This window comes from Nomascus leucogenys, chromosome 17 (assembly GCF_006542625.1).
Source record: "Nomascus leucogenys isolate Asia chromosome 17, Asia_NLE_v1, whole genome shotgun sequence".
In the NCBI taxonomy this organism is placed as follows: Eukaryota; Metazoa; Chordata; class Mammalia; order Primates; family Hylobatidae; genus Nomascus; species Nomascus leucogenys.
The window spans coordinates 65698669-65722398 of NC_044397.1; the positions used below are offsets into that span (position 1 = coordinate 65698669).

Sequence of the window (23730 nt, forward strand, 5' to 3'; positions counted from 1 at the left end):
TAAATAATTATCATTATCAAATTGATATACATAAATTAAAAAATCAAATACTATTGAAAAATCCCTCTCTCCAAGGCAAGTATTTTTACCTTTTGTATCTGTTTCTTCTAGTATTTTTCTTCATCCTTCTCAATAATAGGCTTACATGGTCATTTCTTATTTTACCAGTTTTATTTTATTTTTGAGACGGTCTCACTCCATTGCCCAGGATGGAGTGCAGTGGTGCGGTCTTGGCTCACTGCAACCTCCACCTCCCGGACTCAAGCAGTCCTCCCATCCTAGCCTTCCAAGTACCTGGAGCTACGGGCACACACTACCACATCTGGCTAATTTTTTGTACTTTTTGTAGAGACAAAGTTTAGCCATGTTGCCCAGGCTGGTCTCAAACTCCTGGGTTCAAGCAATCCACCTGCCTCGGCCTCCCACAGCGCTGGGACTGCAGGCATGCACCGTGGCGCCCAGCCTATTTTATCAATTTTAGACATCATATGTTGACTTTCTGTTTTTTTAAGAAGACAAAGTAAACAAATAAGTAATTTATTTGTTTGCAGTGAAGCTTGTTAACACCATATAATGAAAATGTACAAAGAACCATGTTGCAATTATTGGGTAGATTTAAGTTAAAGACATTCATTAATAAGGAATCTTTGAATGTGAATTTTCCAGGACTATCTCTAAGCCATTTGATCAGAACATCTGTCTTTGACTATTACCTTATTTGGGAAGGTATTGGCATGAATTTGAATTAAGCTCAGAATTTTCAAAAATAATCCCTCATTAAAAAAAAAAAAACTATATTCTATATTCAAATAAAATAATATGAATAGGACTTTCCAGAAACAATAATAAAGGAAACAAGGTATCTTGTAAAATGTGGTCCTGAACAAATCATGGTAAAAAAAATAAATGTATACTTAACTCCCAAGTCCGCACAAAAGAGGCTACTTTCTGTGCCTCAGCTGAGGGGCAGAATACCCTATTAGCAACCTTGGGCAGGGGGTTGCCAACACAAAAGCTCAAGCACTTAAACATGGCTACCTCGAAATAATTTGGGGGAACCTGACCAAAGGATTCAAATTTTGTTTTTAATAACTGATACAAAGGTAAAGTGCTCCTGCAACTAGCAGTGCCAGGGGAGCCTGCCTCAGCCCAGCACTCACCTCTGTTATGCCCCCGAGCACACCCTGATGCTCCTGCTCCAGGGGAGACCTTTTCCCTTTAGAGGTTCAGGACCCAGTGAACTCTTTGATTGTGTGAATGAGGTAAGCGCCAACTCCATTTGGGAATTTTAAGGCTTGGAGTTAAATATTTTTCTAACACAGCTAGGCAGAGTCCATGTGTCAAAGGCCGGTCTCCAGTTTGTTCTAATTTCTCCTATGTATTTGTATATCTAAGACAACAGACTTTCACTGTATTGTCACAACCACAGCCAATGGCCATCCTCACTTTTTTTTTTTTTTGAGATGGAATCTTACTCTGTCACCCAGGGTGGAGTGCAGTGGCACAATCTGGGCTCAATGCAACCTCTGCCTCCCTGGTTCAAGTGATCTCCTGCCTCAGCCTCTCGAGAAGCTGGGATTACAGGCACTCGCCACCATGTCTAGCTAATTTTTGTATTTTTAGTAGGGACAGGGTTTCTCCACGTAGGCCAGGCTGGTCACGAACTCTCCTCAAGCGATCCGTCCAGCTCGGCCTCCTCCCAAAGTGCTGGGATTACAGGCATGAGCCACCTTACCCAGCCTGCATCCTAATTTATGATTCCTATTTTGTGCCTGGAAACAGTCCCCATATTTAACAATAATACCTACACATAAAACAATCCACTGTTACAATGTATACAGTCACAAAGCGTTAAGGATCTTCTGTAGACCATAAGTTTTTAACCATAATTTTCTGCATCAAATCCACAGCCAGAATCCCCAGATCAAAAAAATTTGCACAATACAAACCATAATCTAAAGTACATGTACAGACACATACACACTCTCATACACACTTCTTACAGAACTGTGCTTGGGGAAACTCCGTTTGTTGAGTGCCACTGAAGGCATATTTTGCTACACTGCTGCTCCAGGTATTTTTGTTTGGAAAAATCTGTCACAGTAGGGTATGACTATTTACTGGATGAACAGAAAAGAAAGATATACTTGTGGCAACCAGAAAGCTTTAAGGTCTTTCAAGTCGTATAAAATGGACCTGCAGAAACGTTGGATGTTCTCAGGATGCAAAGTTGGAGCTGAAATGTGATATCAAACAGTTGCAAAAAATGTATAGCAACCATGCCTTCAGGTCAAACCTGGTACCAAGATCTGCAACAAAAAGCTTCAAGACACATAGTTTGTTGGGCTTGTCCCACATGGTCGCATAATCTGATCATGTGTGAATTTCACAAACGACTCGTATTGCTCTGCTAGTTTGGTATTGAGGATTTGCTCATACTCCTCCCAAATCTTCTCTTCATAGTTTAAGAGATGTGTACATATTGTTCCAACTTGCCGGAGGGCCAAAGTGGGGCTGGTTCATCTTCACCCGGGAGAAACCTGGAGCACTGGGTGCTGAGTGCTGAGGACTGAAGCTGGCTTCCCTAAGCACAAGCTGCCCTCTGATTAAGAACAACTTCTAAATGTGTCCACCTCTGATAATTATTCTATTATGTGTTGAAAAATGTGCTTCGGAGTTGGAAGGTGCCTCTGGCGGCCAGGCGGGGCAGGCTGCTGCAGGGTCGCGGTGGGGTCTGCGTCTGAAGCGGCGGCGGTGGCTCTGCGTCCCAGGGCATGGGGCCCGGAGCCGGGCGGGGAAGCGGGGAGTGGCGCGGCCGCTTTGGGGAACCAGGCTCAGCAGCGTCGCCTCGAGCTCCGTGGGCTGCTTCAGCGTCGCCCTGCTCGCCATGTGGCCGGGGACCGGGAGGGGACATGGCCGTAGTTGCGTCTCAACCTCCTCCGGACTCCTCAGCGGGGCTCTCAAGCCCAGTAGGCTCCAATCCGTTGATTTCCTGTTTCGATAGACAATTGGATAGACAGAGATTTGGCTCTGTTATCACTGTCCCCACAACTTTCCCCATTATCCCAATTGGATAACATCATTATTTTCTGATAAAATAATAACCAGTGTTCCCACCTGATGGTGATGTAAATATGATTCACTGCACAGCTTAATAGAGAAGTATGACTGCATTTCCTTTTAAAGATTTTTGTTTGGCTTTGGTATCTGCCTTATTGTTTGACTTATCTAATTTTCTATCCAGATGTTCCTAATGCTTTCCAAATATTTCATCATATTATCTATGGGGTCTCCCTTTTCCTACAGCTCTTCCCCTGGGGGCCTCCAGTCCTCCTGATCTCTGGCCTGGTTATTCTCCCCGTCTACAGCACAATTATCCTGTGATTCTCCTTCACTGCTTTCTTGGATAGCACATTAAAGGGGCTGGAGGGCTGGAGTGCAAAGAAAAGGTGACAACTTTTCTGAAAGTGAGATTTCTGACATGTTGGACTGAAATTGTCTATATGTTCTGCAGTGATGGGAAGGATTTTTAAATCTGACTTAATCATTAAGCTCATGGCAGGCTTGACTTTGGTATAAAATGAACCCTGACTCAGTATTTCTGACAATCAAGTAATACTCAGAATGAGTATTGGTTGTTTTAATTATATAACTTCTTCAGTTACAAGCCCAAAGTCTTTTATGTAATGAGTCAAAGAGTAATTAAAAGCATTTGTTTACACTCCAAATCTGAATGCTTTCTGAGGGAAAGCATTGGAAACCCTTATCGGTAGTTACTGAGAATTCGTACAGAATTAATAAACTTCTGTAATATAGAATGAAATTCTAGAAAATGTAAAATTTTGTTTAGACTGTAATCATGTCTAAAACGTATGTCGAATAGAATTAGCTTATTTCCTGTCTTTCCTCTTGGAAGAAATCAGAGTCCCTCAAATCAGTCATTCTGTAAATACTTGTTGGGTGCTTATTATGGTCAAGAGACCAGATCTCCTGAGAGATCTTATCTTTGCCACATTCTCTTCCTCTCTTCGTTTTCTATCCTTTTCTTTTTCTTCTTTCCCAAAAATCATCCCTTAAACTTCCTCTAACTCCTGCTCCATCTGCTCTTCACTTCCTGTCTCTCTCAATCCCTATGTCTTCTCTTGTCAGCAGTCACTTGATCAACACAGGTGCCTTTTGTGTATTCCCAAGAACTTTGCCATATGTATTGTCCCAATTTTTAACTTCCCTAGGGTGCTGTGCTGAATATTTTATAGGCATTAAATAAATTATTGAAAGGCTTTAGAACTATAGGCAAATGGCATTTCACTTATGTCCTTGTTTCTAGGTCAATTTTTAAAAGTTGCATACCTATGTACCTTTATAACAATGGCACCTTTGTTGATTTCAGGGTTATTCAGTAGTTTCCTTAATTAATTTTTTTGACAGAAATAAAGGAGTCAAGGGAGGGTGAACATGTTCTATGATCCTTGGATTTGGCCTGAAGGCTATTAAGGATTTCAGTAGAAGAGGAATCAGTGTAGAGGAAAGGCCAAAAACAAAACAAATATATTAGGGCCAGGCGCCCTGGCTCACTCCTGTAATCCCAACACTTTGGGAGGCCAAGACAGGTGGATCACATGAGGTCAAGAGTTTGGGACCAGCCTGGTGAACATGGTAAAACTCTGTCTCTACTAAAAATACGAAAATTAGCCAGGCATGGTGGCACGCGTCTGTAGTCCCAGCTACTGAGAATGCTGAGGCAGGAGAATTGCTTGAACCCGGGAGGCAGAGGTGGCAGTGAGCCAAGATTGTGCCATTGCACTCCAGCCTGGGCAACAGAGCAAGACTACATCTTAAAAAACAAACAAACAATAACAACAAAAACCAAATATATTAGTTTTCTATTGCTGCTGTGATCAATTACTACAAACTTAATGGCTTAAAACAACAAAAAGGGTATTATCTTAGAGTTCTTTATTGAATTAAAAAGTCCAACATGGATCTTACTGGGCTCAGATCAGTGTCAGCAGGGTGTAGCCTAGAGGCTGCCTGATTTCCTTGGCTCATGGCCTCCTTCCTTCACTTTCAAATCCAGCAATACTAGGCCAATACAAGCCCTTCCCATGCTGCCACTTCTCTGGTTCTCCAATTCCCTCTTCCACTTTTAAGGATTCTTGTGATTATAGGATAATCCAGGATAACTTCCTATTTTAAAGTCAGCTGATTATCAACCTTAATTCCATTTCCAACATTCATTCCTTTCCTATATAATCTAACATAGTCTCAGGTTCCAGGGAGTAGGACATAGACAACATTGAGGAAGGCAACAGACATTATTCTATCCACCGCAGTGAACAAAGGAGAGGATCCTGACAATCCCAAAGAAGGGAAAAATTATGACATTAAGTAAACCTCATAATTTGGAGATGTAGAAGATAACAGAGAAGGACTGAAGACAGTATAGCCCATGATGTAGCGAATACTTGACATTTTCATAGAGTATGAGGCTGAGAAGAACTTGGGTATGTCACGTAATTGTTGATAGAAAGCAAACCACTAGAGTCAATTTGCACTGGTATAAATACCAACATTTTAGAAAGGAATAAAAATTTTATTTTTCTCCTGAAAGACTCAAACTTAAAATAATGACAGTAGGCAACTCTATGCAAATCACCCTGAAACAAGAAAGTATGTATTTTTAAAGCTCAATACAGTTTACAAAATGATTATATTCTGCAGTTATACAATTTGATGAAATTTGGATTTTAACTTATTCAATAGTTCATTCCGTATGGCATCTCATAAGTACTGCATAATTCTATCTTGGATTTTGATTTTTTTTAGTGCTTTTTTGGTATTAAGTCTGGAATCTTCTAATTTGCCTTTAAACCTAGATAGAAAATTGTGGGCACACCCTTGAGTGTGTGCACAAATATAGCAACTGGAATGTTATCTGTGTACCACCATTCACCCGGTTCCACCTCCATGCTCAGCAGAAGTCATCAGGGTGGAGTAGATTTATACAGCACAGAATAATAGTTTCATTTTCGCCTTTGTTCTTGCTATGAGCCACAAACTAATCACTGTCAAAGAGAATGAGATTAGAATTGTCTGTTCCTTTTGAATGTACATGAGGTTTCTCAATGTTAAACTAAAAATTTAACTACACGTAGGTGTTTAATACACTAGCATTCTTTTATTTGCTAAATTTTATTAAATGAAACTTGAAGTCAAAATCCAAAATGTCTCTGTATTTTTGAAATGGTTATTTAAAAATAACCATTTTATTGTTGTTTAAAAATACAATCTGTAACTCTGTTCCTTCTATTCTACTTCTGACTCTTTGTGCTTAAGCTTTTTTATTTTTTTTGAGCACAAAAAATACAGCTAGAAGTCCCAAAGGAAGAAAAACAATTGGAAGCAATAAGTAAATGTAATAATGAGATTTTAAAGTTGTAGGAGACTTTCGAAGTGGTTTTCTTGAGAGAATTTCTAAAAAAAAAATTGTTTACCATGATTCTTGGGGGTAGGGCAAAAGACCCTGTAGCTTACCTGTTTCAATTTTCTGGTAAAAAGAATTCTGTGATGATGAATGAAATAATAAAAATTGAAGTAGAGCCGTAATTCTGGTCATTCTCAAAGCCCCGCAGGAAGTAAAAACAATAATCTAGAGAACATACTCAGTTTATCTATAAGAACTGAAGAAAGAACTTGCTTTGGAAGAAGTTCTCAGCCCATGTCATAGGGTTCTGCAGAGAAACAGAACCAATAGAGAGAGAGAGGAAAAAAGATTGGCTCATGCAATAATTGAGGCTGAGAAGTCCCGAGATCTGCAGGTAATGAGCTGGAGACCCAGGAGAGCCAATGTGTAGTTTGTCTGAGCCTGAGAGCCTGAGAACCAGGAGAGCCGATGGCGTAAGTTCCAGTCTGAAAAACAGCTGGCTCAAGACCCAAAAACAGCCAATGTTTCTATTCAAGACTAGAAGAGGAAAGATTAATGTCCCAGTTCAAAGCAGTCAGACAGGAGTTCCCTCTTACTTGAGGGAGGGTCAGTCTTCTGTTCTATTCAGGCCTTCAACTGTTTGGACAAGGGCTACCCATAGTAGATAGGACAACTTGCTTTATTCAGTCTTCTGATTCAAATGTTAATCTCATCCAGCACCAACCTCACAGACACACCCAGAATAATAATCAACCAACTGTTTGGGCACTTTTTGGCTCAGTCAAGATGACACATAAAATTAACCATCACAGCTCATAGGTTAACCACAACCTACCTCATAGTAGGTTGCAGACCATGCTTACAAAGTCACTTTGACCTGGTCTGGTTTCCCACCCAAAGCAAGAATCTCTCAACAACATTGCTGCTAGATGGCCATATAGGGTCTTCTTGGAAATTTCCAATGGGGAAATCAATATTTTATGAGAAAACTCAGGGGCAGCTTTAATTATTTTAGATAGGTCTATGTTATTTTGAACTGAAGAATATCTCACTGTAATTTCCAGACATTTGTCCTTCTTCTAACCTTTGGAGCTACTCAGAATAAGTCTATATTCTATTCCACACACCAACTCTTCAAACAAATGAAGATTCTCTTATATTCTTCCAAACACTTTTTTCCCAAGTTAAACATTTCCAGCTTATTTTTCTAATCCTCATAGTATATGATTTCTGTGACACATTCTAGTTTTGTCAGTTTTCATAAAATGTGATATCTTAAACTGAACACATTTTAAATGTGTTCTAACTCCTTTATACTAGGGAAAAATCAACTTTGAGGCTCTGTTTCTCTTATTTTCATATAAATAAAAGAAGTTTTCTGTTGAAAAAACCACTGAAACCATTATTTATGACTATATAACTACTAATAAAACTAGCCTTAATATTATTTCAAGTTGTCCAATCCAAGTAGTTTACATAAATGCTTTCCAAAATTCCTCTAAGATAAATACACAATATTTCACATATATATTAACACAATCATCCTGCAATGTATTGTTTTCCTTGAGACTCAAATATCAGTGGAGGTCACACTACATACCTAAAACCCTGATTTTGTTAGGTATCGACTTATCCCCCTTGTGACTCAGGTAAAGGTGACACTAAGAAGTAAATCCTGATTGGTCTAAGACAATTAAGGTGTTTCAGAATAGGAGCAATCCCTCTTGCCAAAAGAATGGTTTAATGGCAGGCATGTGATATAGCTCTGGCCAATTAGATGTGTAAGAAACTCTGTTGAGTTGCTTCTTGAAAAGTTTTCCACATTTTTCAAAAGGAGATGTTAATAAATGGCCTCTTTCCTTCCTCTGGATGTTCTATGTGGATGTGTTGACAGGCACAGCTGTAGACATTTTGCTCTCAGCTGGAAATGTCAGAGGAACATATTGAAAGAATCTGTGTCCTTGACGTCAATCAACCCTTCCTCCATATTTCCTGCCCTTCTTCCATACTTCCTGTTATGAAGATATTAAACTCTCTTATTATTTAAGTCAAGTTGAATTAAGGTTTTCTGTTACTTGCAACCAAAGTCATCTTAATTGATAGATTCTGCCCTTGAACATATCAAAAACTGAGTTAACCCTCATCTCACAGTTGGCAGAAGATCTAATATCCTTTTGATATTTCTTTGAATTTCCTCAGAATGACTTTCTCCAAATCCAACTTCCTGATACTGAACTCTTGAACATTGTGCAGATCCAGCTGTGGAACATGACTTCTTTATCTCAATTTATTTAAAAAAAATCCACTCCCATAATACACACTAAACTTTGTGTGTGTTAAATTTTATTGAAGATTCAGACTTAGGGAATAGATTTTATATTACTCTGGTGAAACATCTTAAAATGAATCATTAAACATTCTTGTTTTTGACATCCTCAGCAATTCCATCTACTGGAATTTTTTACTGGTCATCTTCCATGGTCGTCAATCTCTGGTTTCATTCTCCAGGCTAATATCTTCAGGAAAAAGCACTTCATCACAATTCTCACAGCTTATTTTTCTAATTAATTTAGTTTTCCACCTACTTAGGGACTCTGGTTTACTTTTGCATATCAAAACTCATCACATGAGCCGGGCGCGGTGGCTCATGCCGGTAATCCCAGAACTTTGGGAGGCCGAGGCAGTCGGATCACGAGGTCAGGAGATTGAGACCATCCTGGCTAACACGGTGAAACTCCGTCTCTACTAAAAAATTCAAAAAATTAGCCCGGCGTGGTGGTGGGCGCCTGTAGTCCCAGCTACTCGGGAGGCTGACGCAGGAGAATGGCGTGAACCCTGGAGGCGGAGCCGAGATCACGCCACTGCACTCCAGCCTGGGTGACAGAGCGAGACTCCGTCTCAAAAACAAACAAACAAACAAACAAACTCATCACATGCTCTGCTAAATTAGAGGCCATCTACTTTGGGTCTTACTTTTCTGGGGCACAGAATTATTGGCAGAAATTTAGACCCGGCACAGTGGCTAAACGCCTGTAATCCCAGCACTTTGGAAGGCCAAGGTGGGCAGATTATTTGAGGCCAGGAGTTTGAGACCAGCTTGACCAACATTGTGAAACCTCATGTCTATTAAAAATAAAAAAAATTAGCCAGGTGTGGTGGCGCACGCCTGTAATCCCAGCTACCTGGGAGACTGAGGCACGAGAATTGCTTGAACGTGGGAGGCAGAGGCTGCAGTGAACTGAGATTGCGCCACTGCACTCCAGCCTGGATGACAGAGTGAGACTCTGTCTCAAAACAAACAAGCAAACAAAAAACCAAACTTTGAAATTTCAATCTCTGTTTTCTTCTTCTTCTACCTGCCTCTGCAAATGGAAAGAAACAACGTAGAGAGGAATTTTCCCATTGATAGAATTCAGCCACTCCACCTTAGAAGGATGAAGCAGCTATAGTCATTCTGGGTTTTAAATAACACATGTTTTTCTATGATAGACAAGAATGCTAATATAATGAGTAATTGTGCTAAAATATTTGCAAAGTGAATCTTCTCAGAAACTTTGAATCTTTTTCTGATGCTAAAGAGTTCTACAACACGGAAATCCATCATTTCATTATGAGTTTCTATTCATGGTAAGACTTGTTTTAAATCTCAGAAACTTATTGTCTAACTAGCTCTGCAGGTCTCTTAGATATTAAGGAAGCCACACTGTGTCACTGTGTTTGTTTCAGCAGTCTATCGGCTGCACTGGGCTGGAATATTCTACCTTTCCAGCATTAACAGTTTGATGATTTTTCAATGATAGATTCTATAGAATTAGTGCTGAATTTAATAATGCATCTCTAACCAGATGTTCTCTTAAGTTTCTTATGTTCTTTCTGACTGGCTGTCTCTTTGAGTCCTCTAGTTTTCCCTAAAAAGGATGGAAATAACAAACCTGATTCCAGGACAATTATTACTCCACAAAAATTCCTGTTAATTACTCCTAGGTAACACAGTTTTTTCTAAAGTAATCTGCTCTCTTAATCCATTCATTTTTTTCATTCATTCATTCAGTACCTATTGACTGTCTTCTATAGATAACCACTTGCTGGGCACTCTTCGGCATTATGCCCCTTGAAGTTAGAATATTCATGAAAATACTTTAACTTTTCTAATTTCATATCAATGTCAAATCTATATAATGCTCTACCCAAGCATCTGCTTAATTCAAATGCGGTTCAATGCAACAAAAGGATTAAGTCAAAAAGTTAGACTGTTCTTTATAGTTTTTTTTTTTTTTTTGAGATGGAGTCTGGCTCTGTCATCCAGGCTGGAGTGCAGTGGCTCCATCTCAGCTCACTGCAACCTCTGCCTCCTGAGTTCAAGTGATTCTCCTGCCTCAGCCTCCCGAGCAGCTGGACTACAGGCGCCCGCCACCATGCCCGGCTAATTTTTGTATTTTTAGTAGAGATGGGGTTTCACCATGTTGGCCAAGCTGGTCTCGAACTCCTGACCTCAGGTGATCCACCCACCTCGGCCTCCCAAAGTGCTGGGATTACAGGTGTGAACCACTGTGCCCGGCCCTTTGTAGTTTATTGTCACATTTATAGTCTGTTATTCTTAAGAATTAAAAGGAAATACTGCCATAATCAGAAGCTTTGTTTACTTGTGTTAGCTGCCCTGTAAACCTTTTACAATATTTTTGTAATAGTATTAAAGGTGGTTACAGAATTTTGACTCGAGTAAAATTAAACAATGAAAACTGTTCTGTTGTTGTTCTCAGTCTGCTTGCTGTATCTACCAATTTAGCATTTATGTCAGGAATTAAGCATGTTCCTGGCACAGAACTTAGTAATATGATGCTGGTCCCCAAAAAGCTTACTTAGATAACTTTTTAGAATTGTGCCTAACCAAAGAGCATTCTCGCTTTATGCTTGCTTTTGTTTGGTTTGAATAATGCCTGCTTATATAAAATAATACAGACAAAATCTTCTCTTTCAGACTAGATTTAAACCAGTCAAAATCACAGCATATGAAGATGATGATAGTACTGACTTGTCTTAGTTTGGTAGGGTTGCCATAACAAAGTATCACAAACTGGGTCGCTTAAACAACAGAAATAGTTTGTCTCATAGTTCTGGAGGCTAGAAGTTCAAGATCAAGGTGTTGACAGGGTTTGTTTCTTCTGAGGGCTGTGAGAAAGAATTTGCTTCATGCCTCTCCCTTAGCTCCTTGTGCTTTGTTGACAATCTTTCCCTCTTTCTTGGCTTGCAGATGCATTACCTTCTGCCTCCATCTTCACGTGGCGTTCTCTCTAGTGTGCATGTTTGTCCCCAAATTTCCCCTTTTAATAAAAACAGCAGGCCAGGGGTGGTGGCTCACACCTGTAATCCCAACACTTTGGGAGACCGAGGCAGGTGGATCACCTGAGGTCAGGAGTTCGAGACCAGCCTGACCAACATGGCGAAACCCTGTCTCTACTAAAACACAAAATTAGCCAGGTGTGGCAGCACATGCCTGTAATCCCAGCTACTCGGGAGGCTGAGGCAGGAGAATCGCTTGAACCTGTGCGGCGGAGGTTGTGGTGAGCCGAGGTAGTGCCACTGCACTCCAGCCTGGGCGACAGAGGAAGACTCCATCCCAAAAATAAATAAATAAATAAATACAAAATAAATAAAATAAATAAAAACACCAGTCATATTAGATTAGGGGCCCATCCTATTCTAGCATGACCTTACCTTAATTATATCAATAACCCTATTTCCAAACAAGGTCACATTCTGAAGTACTGGAGGCAGGAACTTCAACATAGGAATTTGAGGGGACACAATTCAACCATAACACTTATAATCAAAGTTATGTTTTATATTACTGGTTCTTCCATTTCCTTAACAAATATTTACTGTCTGCTAAGCACTATGCTAGGTAATGGAAATACAATAATAAATTAGATACGGTCCTTACTCTCAAGAAACTTCAGTTCATGGATTTGTGCCTCTTCCTTTACAATCTTTTCACTTCCAAGGAAATGAAATAAAAAGGGGACTATCAATGTTTAAGGACCACATGGGAGAATACCTAAAAACAATAATAATGGCCAATATTTGTTGAATACTATGCAAATATCATCATGTAAATTATCTCATTTAATCTTTAAAACAACACTTCAGGCCGGGCACGCTGGCTGACGCCTGTAATCCCAGCACTTTGGGAGGCCGAGGTGGGTGGATCACCTGAGGTCAGGAGTTCGAGAGCAGCCTGGCCAACATGGTGAAACCACATGTCTCCTAAAAATACAAAAATTAGCTGGGCGTGGTGGCGCATGCCTATAGTCCCAGCTACTCAAGAGGCTGAGGCAGGAGAATTTCTTGAACTCGGGAGGCGGAGGTTGCAGTGAGCCGAGACTGTGCCACTGCATTCCAGCCTGGGCAACAGAGCGAGACTCCATTTAAAAAAAAAAAAAAAAAACCAAAAAAACAAAACCAAAAAACACTTCAAAGTAGAAACTACTATTATCACCCCATTTACGAATGAAGAAACTGAGGCTCTGAGAAGCCTAGCAAGTGGCAGAGTGAGGATTTATTTATTTATTATTATTATTTTTTTGAGACCATGTCTCTCTGTCACCCAGGCTGGAGTGTAATGGCACGATCTCGGCTCACTGCAACCTGTGCCTCCCGGGTTCAAGTGATTCTCGTGCCTCAGCCTCTCTAGGAGCTGGGATTATAGCCATGCACCACCACGCCTGGCCAGTTTTTGTATTTTTAGTAGAGATGGGGTTTCACCGTGTTGGCCAGGCTGGTCTCAAGCTCCTGTCAAGTGAACTGCCTGCCTGGGCCTCCCAACAGAGTGAGGATTTAAACCTAAGATGGCCTGGCACCTGAGCTAGATACCATTGCTATAGAACCCCTACATTATACATCTTCTAATGGTGGGGAGAACTGAAAAATGTTTCCGGGGGCGGGGCTCACGTTGTATCCAGCACTTTGGAGGCGAGGCGGGGATCATGAGGTAGGAGCGAGACACGGTGAACCTCTACTAAAAAAAAAAAAAAATAGCGGGTGGGGGCCTGTATCCAGTACTCGGAGAGTGAGCAGGAATGGCGTGAACCGGGGCGGAGCTTGCAGTGAGCGAGATCGCCCACTGCACTCCAGCTGGGACAGAGCGAGACTCCGTCTCAAAAAAAAAAAAAAAAAAAAAAAAAAAATGTCTTTCCCTTATCTTTAAACAGTTTATGGAACATAATACCTATCATCTAATTTCTTCTCCTTCTCTTTGTTGCCTTCTTCATCTTCCTTTTTTTTTTTTTTGGGGGGGGGGACAGGACCTCAGGGTCTCACTTTGTCATCTAGGCTAGAGTGCTGTGGCATGGTCATAGCTCACTGCATCCTTGACCTCCTGGGTTCAAGCGATCCTCCTGCCTTAGCCCCACAAGTAGCTGGGACTATAGGCATGAGCCACCACACCCAGCTAATTTTTGTATTTTTGGTGGAGATAGAGTTTTGCTATGTTGCCCAGGCTGGTTTCACACTCCTGAGCTCAAGTGATCCACCCTTCTTGGCCTACCGAAGTGCTGGGATTATAGGTGTGAGCCACTGCACCTTGCCTGTTGCTTTCTTTTTTACTTGCCAACATTTACAACTTCATTTGTTTCTTCCATCAACACTTCCTTAAAAAAAAAAAAAAAAAAAAAAAACTTGGCCCAGGTGCGGTGGCTCATGCCTGTAATCCCAGTACTCTGGAAGGCGAGGCAGGTGGATCACTTGAGGTCAGGAGTTCAAGACCAGCCTGGCCAACATAGTGAAACCCCATCTCTACTAAAAATACAAAAATTAGCTTGGCATGGTGGCTTGCACATGTAATTCCAGCTACTCTGGAGGCTGAGGCAGGAGAATCACTTGAACCTGGGAGGCAGAAGTTGCAGTGAGCTAAGATCGTGCCACTGTACTCCAGCCTGGGTGACAGAGTGAGGCTCCATTGCAAACAAACAAACTTGGCAGGGCATGGTGGCTCATGCCTGTAATCCCAGGACTTTAGGACACCAAAGAAGGAGGATCTCCTGAGCCTAGGAGTTCGAGACCAGTCTGGGCAACATAGTGAGTCCCTGTCCCTATTTAATAAAAAAAAAAAGAAAGAAAGAAAAAAAAGAAAGATTTTTCTTATCTCACGTCTTTCCTCCCCATTTTCTTAGAGGACTTCCCTTTCTACCCAGAAACTGAATTTCCTCCACAGAACATGCTGGTAATACAGAATTATCTGCTGGGAAATTGAGTGGGAAGTGGTTGGCTTACTATTCTGGGACAAAAACCAGCATCTCGCTTTTAAAAGTAAACCTTTTGGGAAGTGAAAGGATGGGGTTAAGTTCTTTCCAGAAAGGAAAATAATCCTATTTTCAGGCCGTATCTATTGGCCCCACCACTACCACTACTATTAAAAACCCAGCTTCTCAGCCCTGCTGCTGACACTGGTTTTACATTGACATGGTGACAGTAGATAGAGGTTTGCTGGATGAGCAGAAGTATATCTTTCCCTGGAGTCTAAAGCAAAACATAACTTAGGAATGGCACTGCTATGAGGAAAAGTGAGATGTAATAACTGAGACCAGCGAATTATCAGAAGTATCCAATATTAACCTCATAGTAAGTTAAACAGGTTCCCAGTCATACATTCCAACCCCTCTTTAAAAAAAATTTTTTTTAATAGAGATGGACTCTCACTATGTTGCCCAGGCTGGTCTCAAACTCCTGGGCTCAAGCAGTCCTCTCACTTCCACCTCCCAAAGTGCTGGGATTACAGGTGTGAGCCACTGTGCCTGGCCTCAACCTCTCTCTTTTCTAATCAGTGACAACATTCTGAGAGAGAAATGAATAGAGTTGATTATGTAGCACATCATGAATAATTAGAGAAAGGGTTACTAGACTAAATATTTTCTTTTACATTTCTAAAGATTTTAGTAGAATCTTTTTTTTACTATGAAGAAGCCACAGTTCAAAAATGATTTCCTTTAAGGGACAAGCCTTGCATTTCTAATCTGTTAAATGATGGCAAATGCCATAGTCATCATGACTTATCACAGAAATGTCTTTTAAAAGTCCAGGTACAAATTTTAATTGCAAGCACAAATTACAAGAGAAAGAAAGTCGGTTTCAGAGATGTCAAATCATATTTGCTTCTAAAATCTTTCCCTTGACATTTTTGTGGACATGGTCTGTGTACTTAACATGTTAGTTAATGTTCCTATATTAGTCGTGTCTTGTATTCATTTATTTATTCAACAAGCATGTGTTGAGTATATATTTTATTCCAGGTACTGACCTAAGGGCCAAGATACAAAGTCAAGTGAGAAACAGAGTATATCCTCAAGGAGCAGATTGTCTAATGGGGAAAAGAGGTAAGTAAATAGGCACTTTTCATGTAATGTCATAAGTAATCTAAAGTAAATATGCACAGGGAGCACAGAAAATGGTGCCTGAGTCAGGGAGTGAGGTGAACAGGGTTAGGAAAGTTGTTAAGGAGAAGGAAACATTTAAGCTACATAATGAGGAATAATTATTATTGGAAGTGACTTAAAGCCGGGCACGGTGGCTCATGCCTGTAATCCCAGCACTTTGGGAGGCTAAGGCGAGCAGATCACCTGAGGTAAGGAGTTCAGGACCAGCCTGGCCAACATGGTGAAACTTCATCTTTACTAAAAATACAAAAATTAGCTGGGTGTGGTGACTGGCGCCTGTAATCCCAGCTACTTGGGAGGCTGGGAGGCTGAGGCAGGAGAATTGAGAGGCTGAGGAAGGAGAATTGCTTGAACCAAATTGGATCAATTGGTAGGCAGAGGTTGCAGTGAGCCGAGATCACGCTACTGCACTCCAGCCTGAGCGACAGAGTGAGACTCCATCTCCAAAAAAAGAAAAAAAATAAGTGACTTACAGATTGCCAAATCTGGTAAGATTTTATTTTGTTACTTTTCAAATGTTCCACGTGATAAATGCCTCTGTTTTGCAAACTCTAAAATAAAATTAGTTTGATGATGGAGAATTCAACCATGTGTGACTGCCTTTGTCTCTTGTAGCTCTATTGTTAAGACCAGATATCAAGAAAAAGGCATAGCAATGGAGAAAATTAATGATTAGGTCTGGAATTTAGCTGCTGGAGTTAGAGAAATAACTGCTGTATATATCTGCTGTATATAGACTTGACCAGAAAAAAAGCAGAGATGATTTCTTCTCATCTGAAGAAGGCTTGATGAAAGGCAGCTTCCAAATGAGTTCCTTGAGTGCTGAATCTCTATTCTTTTCATTTTTAAACTCATCATTCTAGGCTTGAAACTCACCCATGTTGTATGCCACCACAGACTTTGAATATGTACAAGGGCATCTCCAATCATTGTACTTGGGAGGAGGAGATGAAGGCACCATTTCCCTCTTTATCTGCAATTGAGTAGTTACTGAGAGAGTTGTTTAAAGAGCTCTTTATTCATTCATTCAGATATTATTCATTGTTCAAAAATATATAATTTGATATGTAAATTATATCTTAATAAAACTGTTTTTTAAAAGCCATTTGTAGTATACTGTAATGTCTTTTCCCCTAGGCCAGCATAGTTTGGCACATAAAGGCTTCTTGACTGAGTTGACTATGTGGCCTGGTTGGGTCCCTCTGCAGTGTTTACCAGCTCCTCTGGCATATGTCCCAGAACGACAATCCTTTTTCCTTTCAGATTATGACACTGGATGTGAACTCAAATCCCCTTAACTCAGAAACTTACTGTTCAAACCTCCAGAAAAACGCTGGACAAAATCCTCATCAATAAAAAGAGAATAATTGAATGTGATGCTTGGAAATGTTCCCAGCAATGTCCTTAACCTTGGAAAAAAAAATATCTAGTCTATAATGTTTCTACTTGCTTATCCACAGAAATAGAATTGAAGGGTAAATCAGAACAAGTAAAAGTCCTATTAGTGTGGAGGTTCTGGAGAAGAGGTTACCTGGTTACTTTTTCCAGCAAAGAAGTTAGAAAAGAACACCACAACATGAGGGGGAACATAGTCCTCCTTTCAAAAAGTTTATCTCTAAAAGATTAAAAACAAAAACAAAAAAACCAAAGCATAACATCATAACCTGGAGCAATCAGGTTGATTTAAATATATAAATATGATACAAATGTCTAAATACAGAGCAGACTTTTCTTGGTTAAAAAAACAAGGTTCTGGCCAGGCGCGGTGGCTCACACCTATAATCCCAGCACTTTGGGAGGCCAAGGCAGGTGGATTGCTTGAGCTCAGAAGTTCGAGATCAGCCTGGCCAACATGGTGAAAGCCCATCTCTACTAAAAATACAAAAAACTAGCCAAGCATGGTGGCGAGCACATGTAATTCTAGCTACTTGGAAGGCTGAGGCGGGAGAATCGCTTGAACCCGGGAGGTTGCAGTGAACCGAGATTACACCATTGTACTCCAGCCTGGGCAACAAGAGTGAGACTGTCTCAAAAAAAAAAAAAAAAAATGAGGTTCTACTTCCATTAATGGGAGAGTAGCATGTATCAGAGCAACCACTCCACAAGTAATAGTTACAAACTCTGAACAAAGCATTTAAAAAAAAACAATATGAAGGCATTGAGAAGGGACCAAAGTAGGCAGAAAATGGAAAGGATTCAAATTTAGAGGAAAAGAAAGTCATTGGGTGTGTTTTTCCCTTTCTTGTGACTCTTTACCTAAGGGTGGGCAAGGCTTGCACCGGGTAGCTAATGCTCACAGACTCATAATCATACAGGTTATATATTAAGAGTCAGAGTTTGGAGCAACCACAGCTGGAATGTGATGGAGAAGATTCTAGAAAGGAGAGAGCCATAGAGGAGGAGCCCCAGTTTGTGAATATAAAATCTACTTGAAAATCTGGCTGACTCCTGCACTATCCCTGTGCAGGGCAGAACCTGAGAAGCCCATACATGGCTAAAAGAACGGAACAAAGATTTCAGCTACTGCCCAACATAGAGGGGGTAGAGTTTGGAGTTTGAGTTCTGCCAAGTTATCTGTCTACTACAACAAAAATTAATACTCTTGAGAAGAACATAACAGAGTTCAGAGTTTCTCCAATTTATCATTCACTGACCATGTCCAGGATACAACCCCAAATTACTAGACATAAGAAGAAAGAGGAAAATATGACCAACACTCTAAGGAAAAGACAATCACTAGAGACCAACCACAGAATGCTTCATATATTGTAATTAGCAAGGATTTTAAGGCAGTTATTATAACTATACCTAAGGATGTACAAGAAAACATAATTTAAATGAATGAACATATAGGAAATCTCAGCAGAGAAACAAACCATAAAGAAATAACCAGGCCGGATGCAGTGGCTCATGCCTGTAATTCCCAGTACTTTGGGAGGCTGGGGTGGGCAGATTGCTTAAGCTCAGAAGTTTGAGACCAGACTGGGCAACGTGGCAAAACCCTGTCTCTACTAAAAATACAAAAAATTAGCTAGGCATGGTGGTGCATGACTGTAGTCCCAGCTACTTGGGGGCTGAGGCAGGAGGATTTCTTGCACCCATAAAAGGCCAGGCACACTGGCTCAGCACCTTGGGAGGCCAAGGCAGGCGGATCACTTGAGGCCAGGAGTTCAAGACCAGACTGGCCTACATGGTGAAACCCCATCTCTACTAAAAATACAAAAATTAGCTGGGTCTGGTGGCACTGGCCTACATGGTAAAACCCCGTCTCTACTAAAAATACAACAATTAGCTGGGCATGGTGGCAGGCACCTGCAATTCCAGCTACTTGGAAGGCTGAGGCACAGGACTTGCTTAAACCCAGGACTTAGAGGTGGCAGTGAGCCAAGATTGTGCCACTGCACTGCAGCCTGGGTGACAGAGCAAGACTCTGTCTCAAAAAAAAAAAGAAATAACCAAATGGAAATTATAGAGCTAGATATTAAAGTATCTGATATTTAAAAATTCACTAGATAGGCTTAACTGCAGATTGGAGATAAAAGAAGAAAGAACTAGTACCCTTGAAAATAGATCAATAGAAATTATCCAATCTGAAAAAAACAGAGAAGAAAACCTGGGAGAAAATGAGCAGGGTCCCAGTGACTTATTAAACAACATTAAGAAGTTTAAATATGTGTAACTGGAGTCCCAGTAGAGAGAGAATGACCAAACATTTAAAGAGATAATGGCCAAAGTGTTTTCTGAATTTGGTGAAATATATGATTTTGGCAAACTCTAAGCAGGATAAGTGCAAAGAGAACTACATCTAGGCACATTGTAATGAAACTACTGAAAACAAAAGTAAAAAGTCTTTAAAAGAGCCAGGAAAAGCAGCACATTGTAGACAGGATAACAATGACACATAAACAGCTGACTTCTTACTAGAAGCCACAAGGTAATGAATCATATGTTTAAAGCACTAAAAGGATGAAACTTAGAATTCTGTATCTATTTCATATCTAGTAAAAGTGCATATGGTTGCCTACATATGATGTTTCAACTTGTGATTCTTTGACTTTACTATGGCTTTATTGGGTAGTAGTACATGCATTTTTGACTTGTGATATTTTTGATTTGTAATGGGTTTGCCATGGGTTAAATCCATCACAGATAAATTTATCATGGGTTTATAACTCCACGGTAAGTTGAGGAGCACCTGTATCTCACATTTTACATATAGCAAGAATATCCCTAAGGAAATGCCAATTAAAACAATGAGTTACTACTACAAATAGATGACACTAAATACTGATGAGAATATGAAGCCACAGGAACTTTCATTTATTGCTTGTAAGAATGCAAAATGGTAGAGCAACTCTGGAAGACAGTTTGGTGGTTTCTTTAAAGTCTAAACATACTCTTACCATATGATCCAGCAACTGTACTTTTCGATATTTACCCAAAGGAGTTGAAAACTATGTTCATGCAAAAACATGCACAAAGATGTTTATTGCAGCTTTACTCATAATTGCTGAAAACGGGAAGAAACCAATAAGTCCTTTAGTAGGTGAATGGATAAAATGACTGTGAAATATCAACTATGAAATATTCAGTGCTAAAAAGAAATGAGCTATCAAGCCATATAAAGATATGGAGAAAACTTAAATGCATATTGCCAAGTGAAAGAAGCTAATCTGAAAGGCTACATAATGTATGATTCCAACTACAGTATATGACATTCCGGAAAAGGCAAAAATACAGAAGCATAAAAAGATCAGTGGTTGCCAGGAATTAGGTAGGGAGGCAGGGATGAATAGGTAGAAAACAGAGCATTTTTTAGGGCAGTGGAAATACTCTGCGTGATACTATGATGGTAGATACATGTCATTATACATTTGTCAAAACCTATAGAATGTACACCACCAAGTGAATGCTAATGTAAACTGTGGACTGTCGGAGATAATAATGTATCAATGTAAGTTCAGTAATTGTAACATATGTACCCATCCGATGGGGGATGTTGATAATGGGGGAGTCTATGTATGTGTGGGGGCAGGAGGTATCTGGGAACTCTGTATCTTCTGTTCAATTTTACTGTGAACTTAAACTTCTCTAAAAAATAAAGTCTCTTTTTAAAAATCCTTCAAGAACAAAAGGGAATAAAAAAAGAATAAAAGGGAAATAAAAGGCATTTTAAGATAAATGAAAACTAAGAGAATACACTGTCAGTGGACCAGACCCACAAAAAATGCTTAAAAAGTATTTAGTACTATGTGTCAAACAGTATCCTCCATGTTTTATCTTGTGTTTCCCAGGCCAATGCTGAAACAAAATTTCAAGTGAGGTGGTTTGATAGGTGTTTTGCACTGAATTGTGTCCCCCCCCACCAATAAATTGAAGACCCAAAGGTCTTCTAAAAGGTTACTAAGTTAAAATGAGGTCCTTAGGGTGGGCCTTAGTCCAGTCGTGGGCCTTAATCCAGTCTGACTGGTATTCTTGTAAGAAGAGGAGTTTGGACACAGAAAGAGACACCCCAACACATGTGCACACAAAGAGATGATCATGTGAAGACACAAGAAGGCAGCTGACTGTAAGTCAAGGAGAGAAGCCTCAGAAGGAACCAAGCCTGCCAACACCATCATCTTGGACTTCCCAGCCTCCAGAACTGTGAGAAAATAAATTCTATCGTTTAAGCCACCCAGCCACCCAGTCTGCAGTTTTTGTTATGACAGCCCTAGCAAACTAATACAGTAGGTGATCTCAGGAAGTGATAGAAAAGTAGGAAAGGAAGAAAGGGAAAGAAGGGCAGCCAAGGTAAGATGTTATTACAGGCTGAGTGTCTCTAATCCAAAAATCTGAAATCCAAAATTCTCCAAAATCTGAAAGCTTTTCAGTGCCAATACGATGCCACAGGTGGAAAGTTCCAGACCTGACCTCATGTGATGGGTGGTAGTCAAAACTTTGTTTCATGTACAAAATTATTTAAAAGTGTATAAAATGGCCTTAAAGTTATGTGTATAAGGCACATATGAAACATAAATGAATGTCATGTTTAGACTTGGGTCCAACATAATGAAATATCTCTATCTCATTGTGTTTATGCAAATATCCCTACATTAAAAAAGAAAATCTGAATTCTGAATTTCTGGTCCTAAGCATTTTGGGTAAGTGATACTCAACAGCACTGGAGTCAGGCAGATATGGGTTTATCCTCTTAGCTCTTTATCTGTACAATAGGGATAATATTGCCACTTTATGAGAATAAAATAACATAGTCCATATAAAACCCTTAGCAATTATCTGACATATCTTAAGTACGCAATAAGCATCTTTAAAAAAATCATTTAATTTCGTGACAACTCTAAGATTAGAGTAAATGATTATCTGTTTTAAAATCTCTCCATTAATTAAAAAGATTACCATTTAAGTTGTGTTGGGAATCTTAACGGTATTATTTTGGTGTATTATGTTTAGTGCAATGGCTTAGTAAATACTTAATGTACTAAATACTTAAATATATAGCATGCATTCAGTAATGATTTATTTATACACACTTATGATTTTCCTATTGATATGGCTGGGCTGTACTCAAATTACATTCCCTTGTGTTCTGTATTTTCCTATTTCTGCAATCACACACTGTAAACTATAACACAAACATATTTTATTATGACACATGTCAGGTGTTTTCTTCCTCTAAGTCCCAAGGTTTTTGGAAAGGGACTTTTGGTGAGTCATAGTCTCCATCTCTTGTGGTGAAGTGTGTGACCTTATCATCTGTCTACTGCCTCTAAGCATTGTTTCTTGAAATAAGACCACAGTTCCCTAAATGCGACTGCCTGCAGCTCCGTTGGTTTTGCTGCAGCCGCATTCCTGGAATTGTCCTTCATAGGCCTCCTGGGGCCTCCTGGGAACTGGAGAGCATTTTGTAATGGAGATGTCAGATACTTAAGCAAATTACCTTTAATTACGGAAAGCACAAAAGCTCAGAACAGAACTAGTACTCAAAATGGATTAATGGATTATCTTTCTATTAGTAATAGTTAGAAGAAATACAAATTTAAATACAGAACTCCTACCTTCACATTGAAAAATACAATCTCAGGCTGGGTGCAGTGGCTGACACCTGTAATCCCAACTCTGTGAGAGGCCAAGGTGGGAGGATTGCTTGAGCTCAGGAGTTTGAGACCAGCCTAGTGAAACCCTGTCTCTACAAAAATTTAAAAAATTAGCCAGGCGTGGTGGTGCATGCCTGTAGTCCCAGCTACTTGGGAGGCGGAGGCGGGAGAAACGCTTGAGCCTAAGGGGGTCGCACCACTGCACTCCAGCCTGGGTGACAGAGATCCTGTCTCAAAAATAAAACATGAAAACAACTCTCAGATTATGTAACTGGGTATGAGAAAGACGATTTACTTTTTAAAAAGTTTATTCTTTAAGAAAATGTTAAAAACACATTTGTAATAGTTTTATTGGATTATAAGCATGTTAAGAATTTTACTGATTTCAAGAAAAGAAAAAATCAATTTATATGTATATTATAACCAGTACTAGTGAGAGGTGAAGCCGGCTGGGCTTCTGGGTCGGGTGGGACTTGGAGAACTTTTCTGTCCAGGTAAAGGATTGTAAATGCACCAATCAGCACTCCGTGTCTAGCTAAAGATTTGTAAACTCACCAATGAGCACTCTGTAAAAACGGACCAATCAGCACTCTGTAAAATGGACCAATCAGCTCTCTGTAAAATGGACCAGTCAGCTCTCTGTGAAATGGACCAATCAGCAGGATGTAGGTGGGGCCAAATAAGGGAATAAAAGCTGGCCACCAGAGCTGTCAGCAGCAATACAAACACCTCTTGCTCTTAGCAATGCATCTTGCTGCTGCTCAGTTTTTGGGTCAGCGCC

The 23730-nt window shown here is 40.0% G+C and overlaps 1 protein-coding gene across 1 annotated transcript in view; it reads right to left on the bottom strand.

Annotated features, from left to right (window-relative positions):
* Window positions 1-529: 529 nt before the first annotated feature.
* The window catches only part of YAE1 (YAE1 maturation factor of ABCE1), a 48499-nt gene continuing 25298 nt past the window's right edge, over window positions 530-23730 (bottom strand). Inside the window, exon 3 of the mRNA XM_012496689.2 lies at window positions 530-2992. Within this exon, the coding sequence (XP_012352143.1) occupies window positions 2620-2992 (373 nt within the window). The 3' untranslated portion in view covers window positions 530-2619. The remainder of the gene's footprint in view (window positions 2993-23730) is intronic.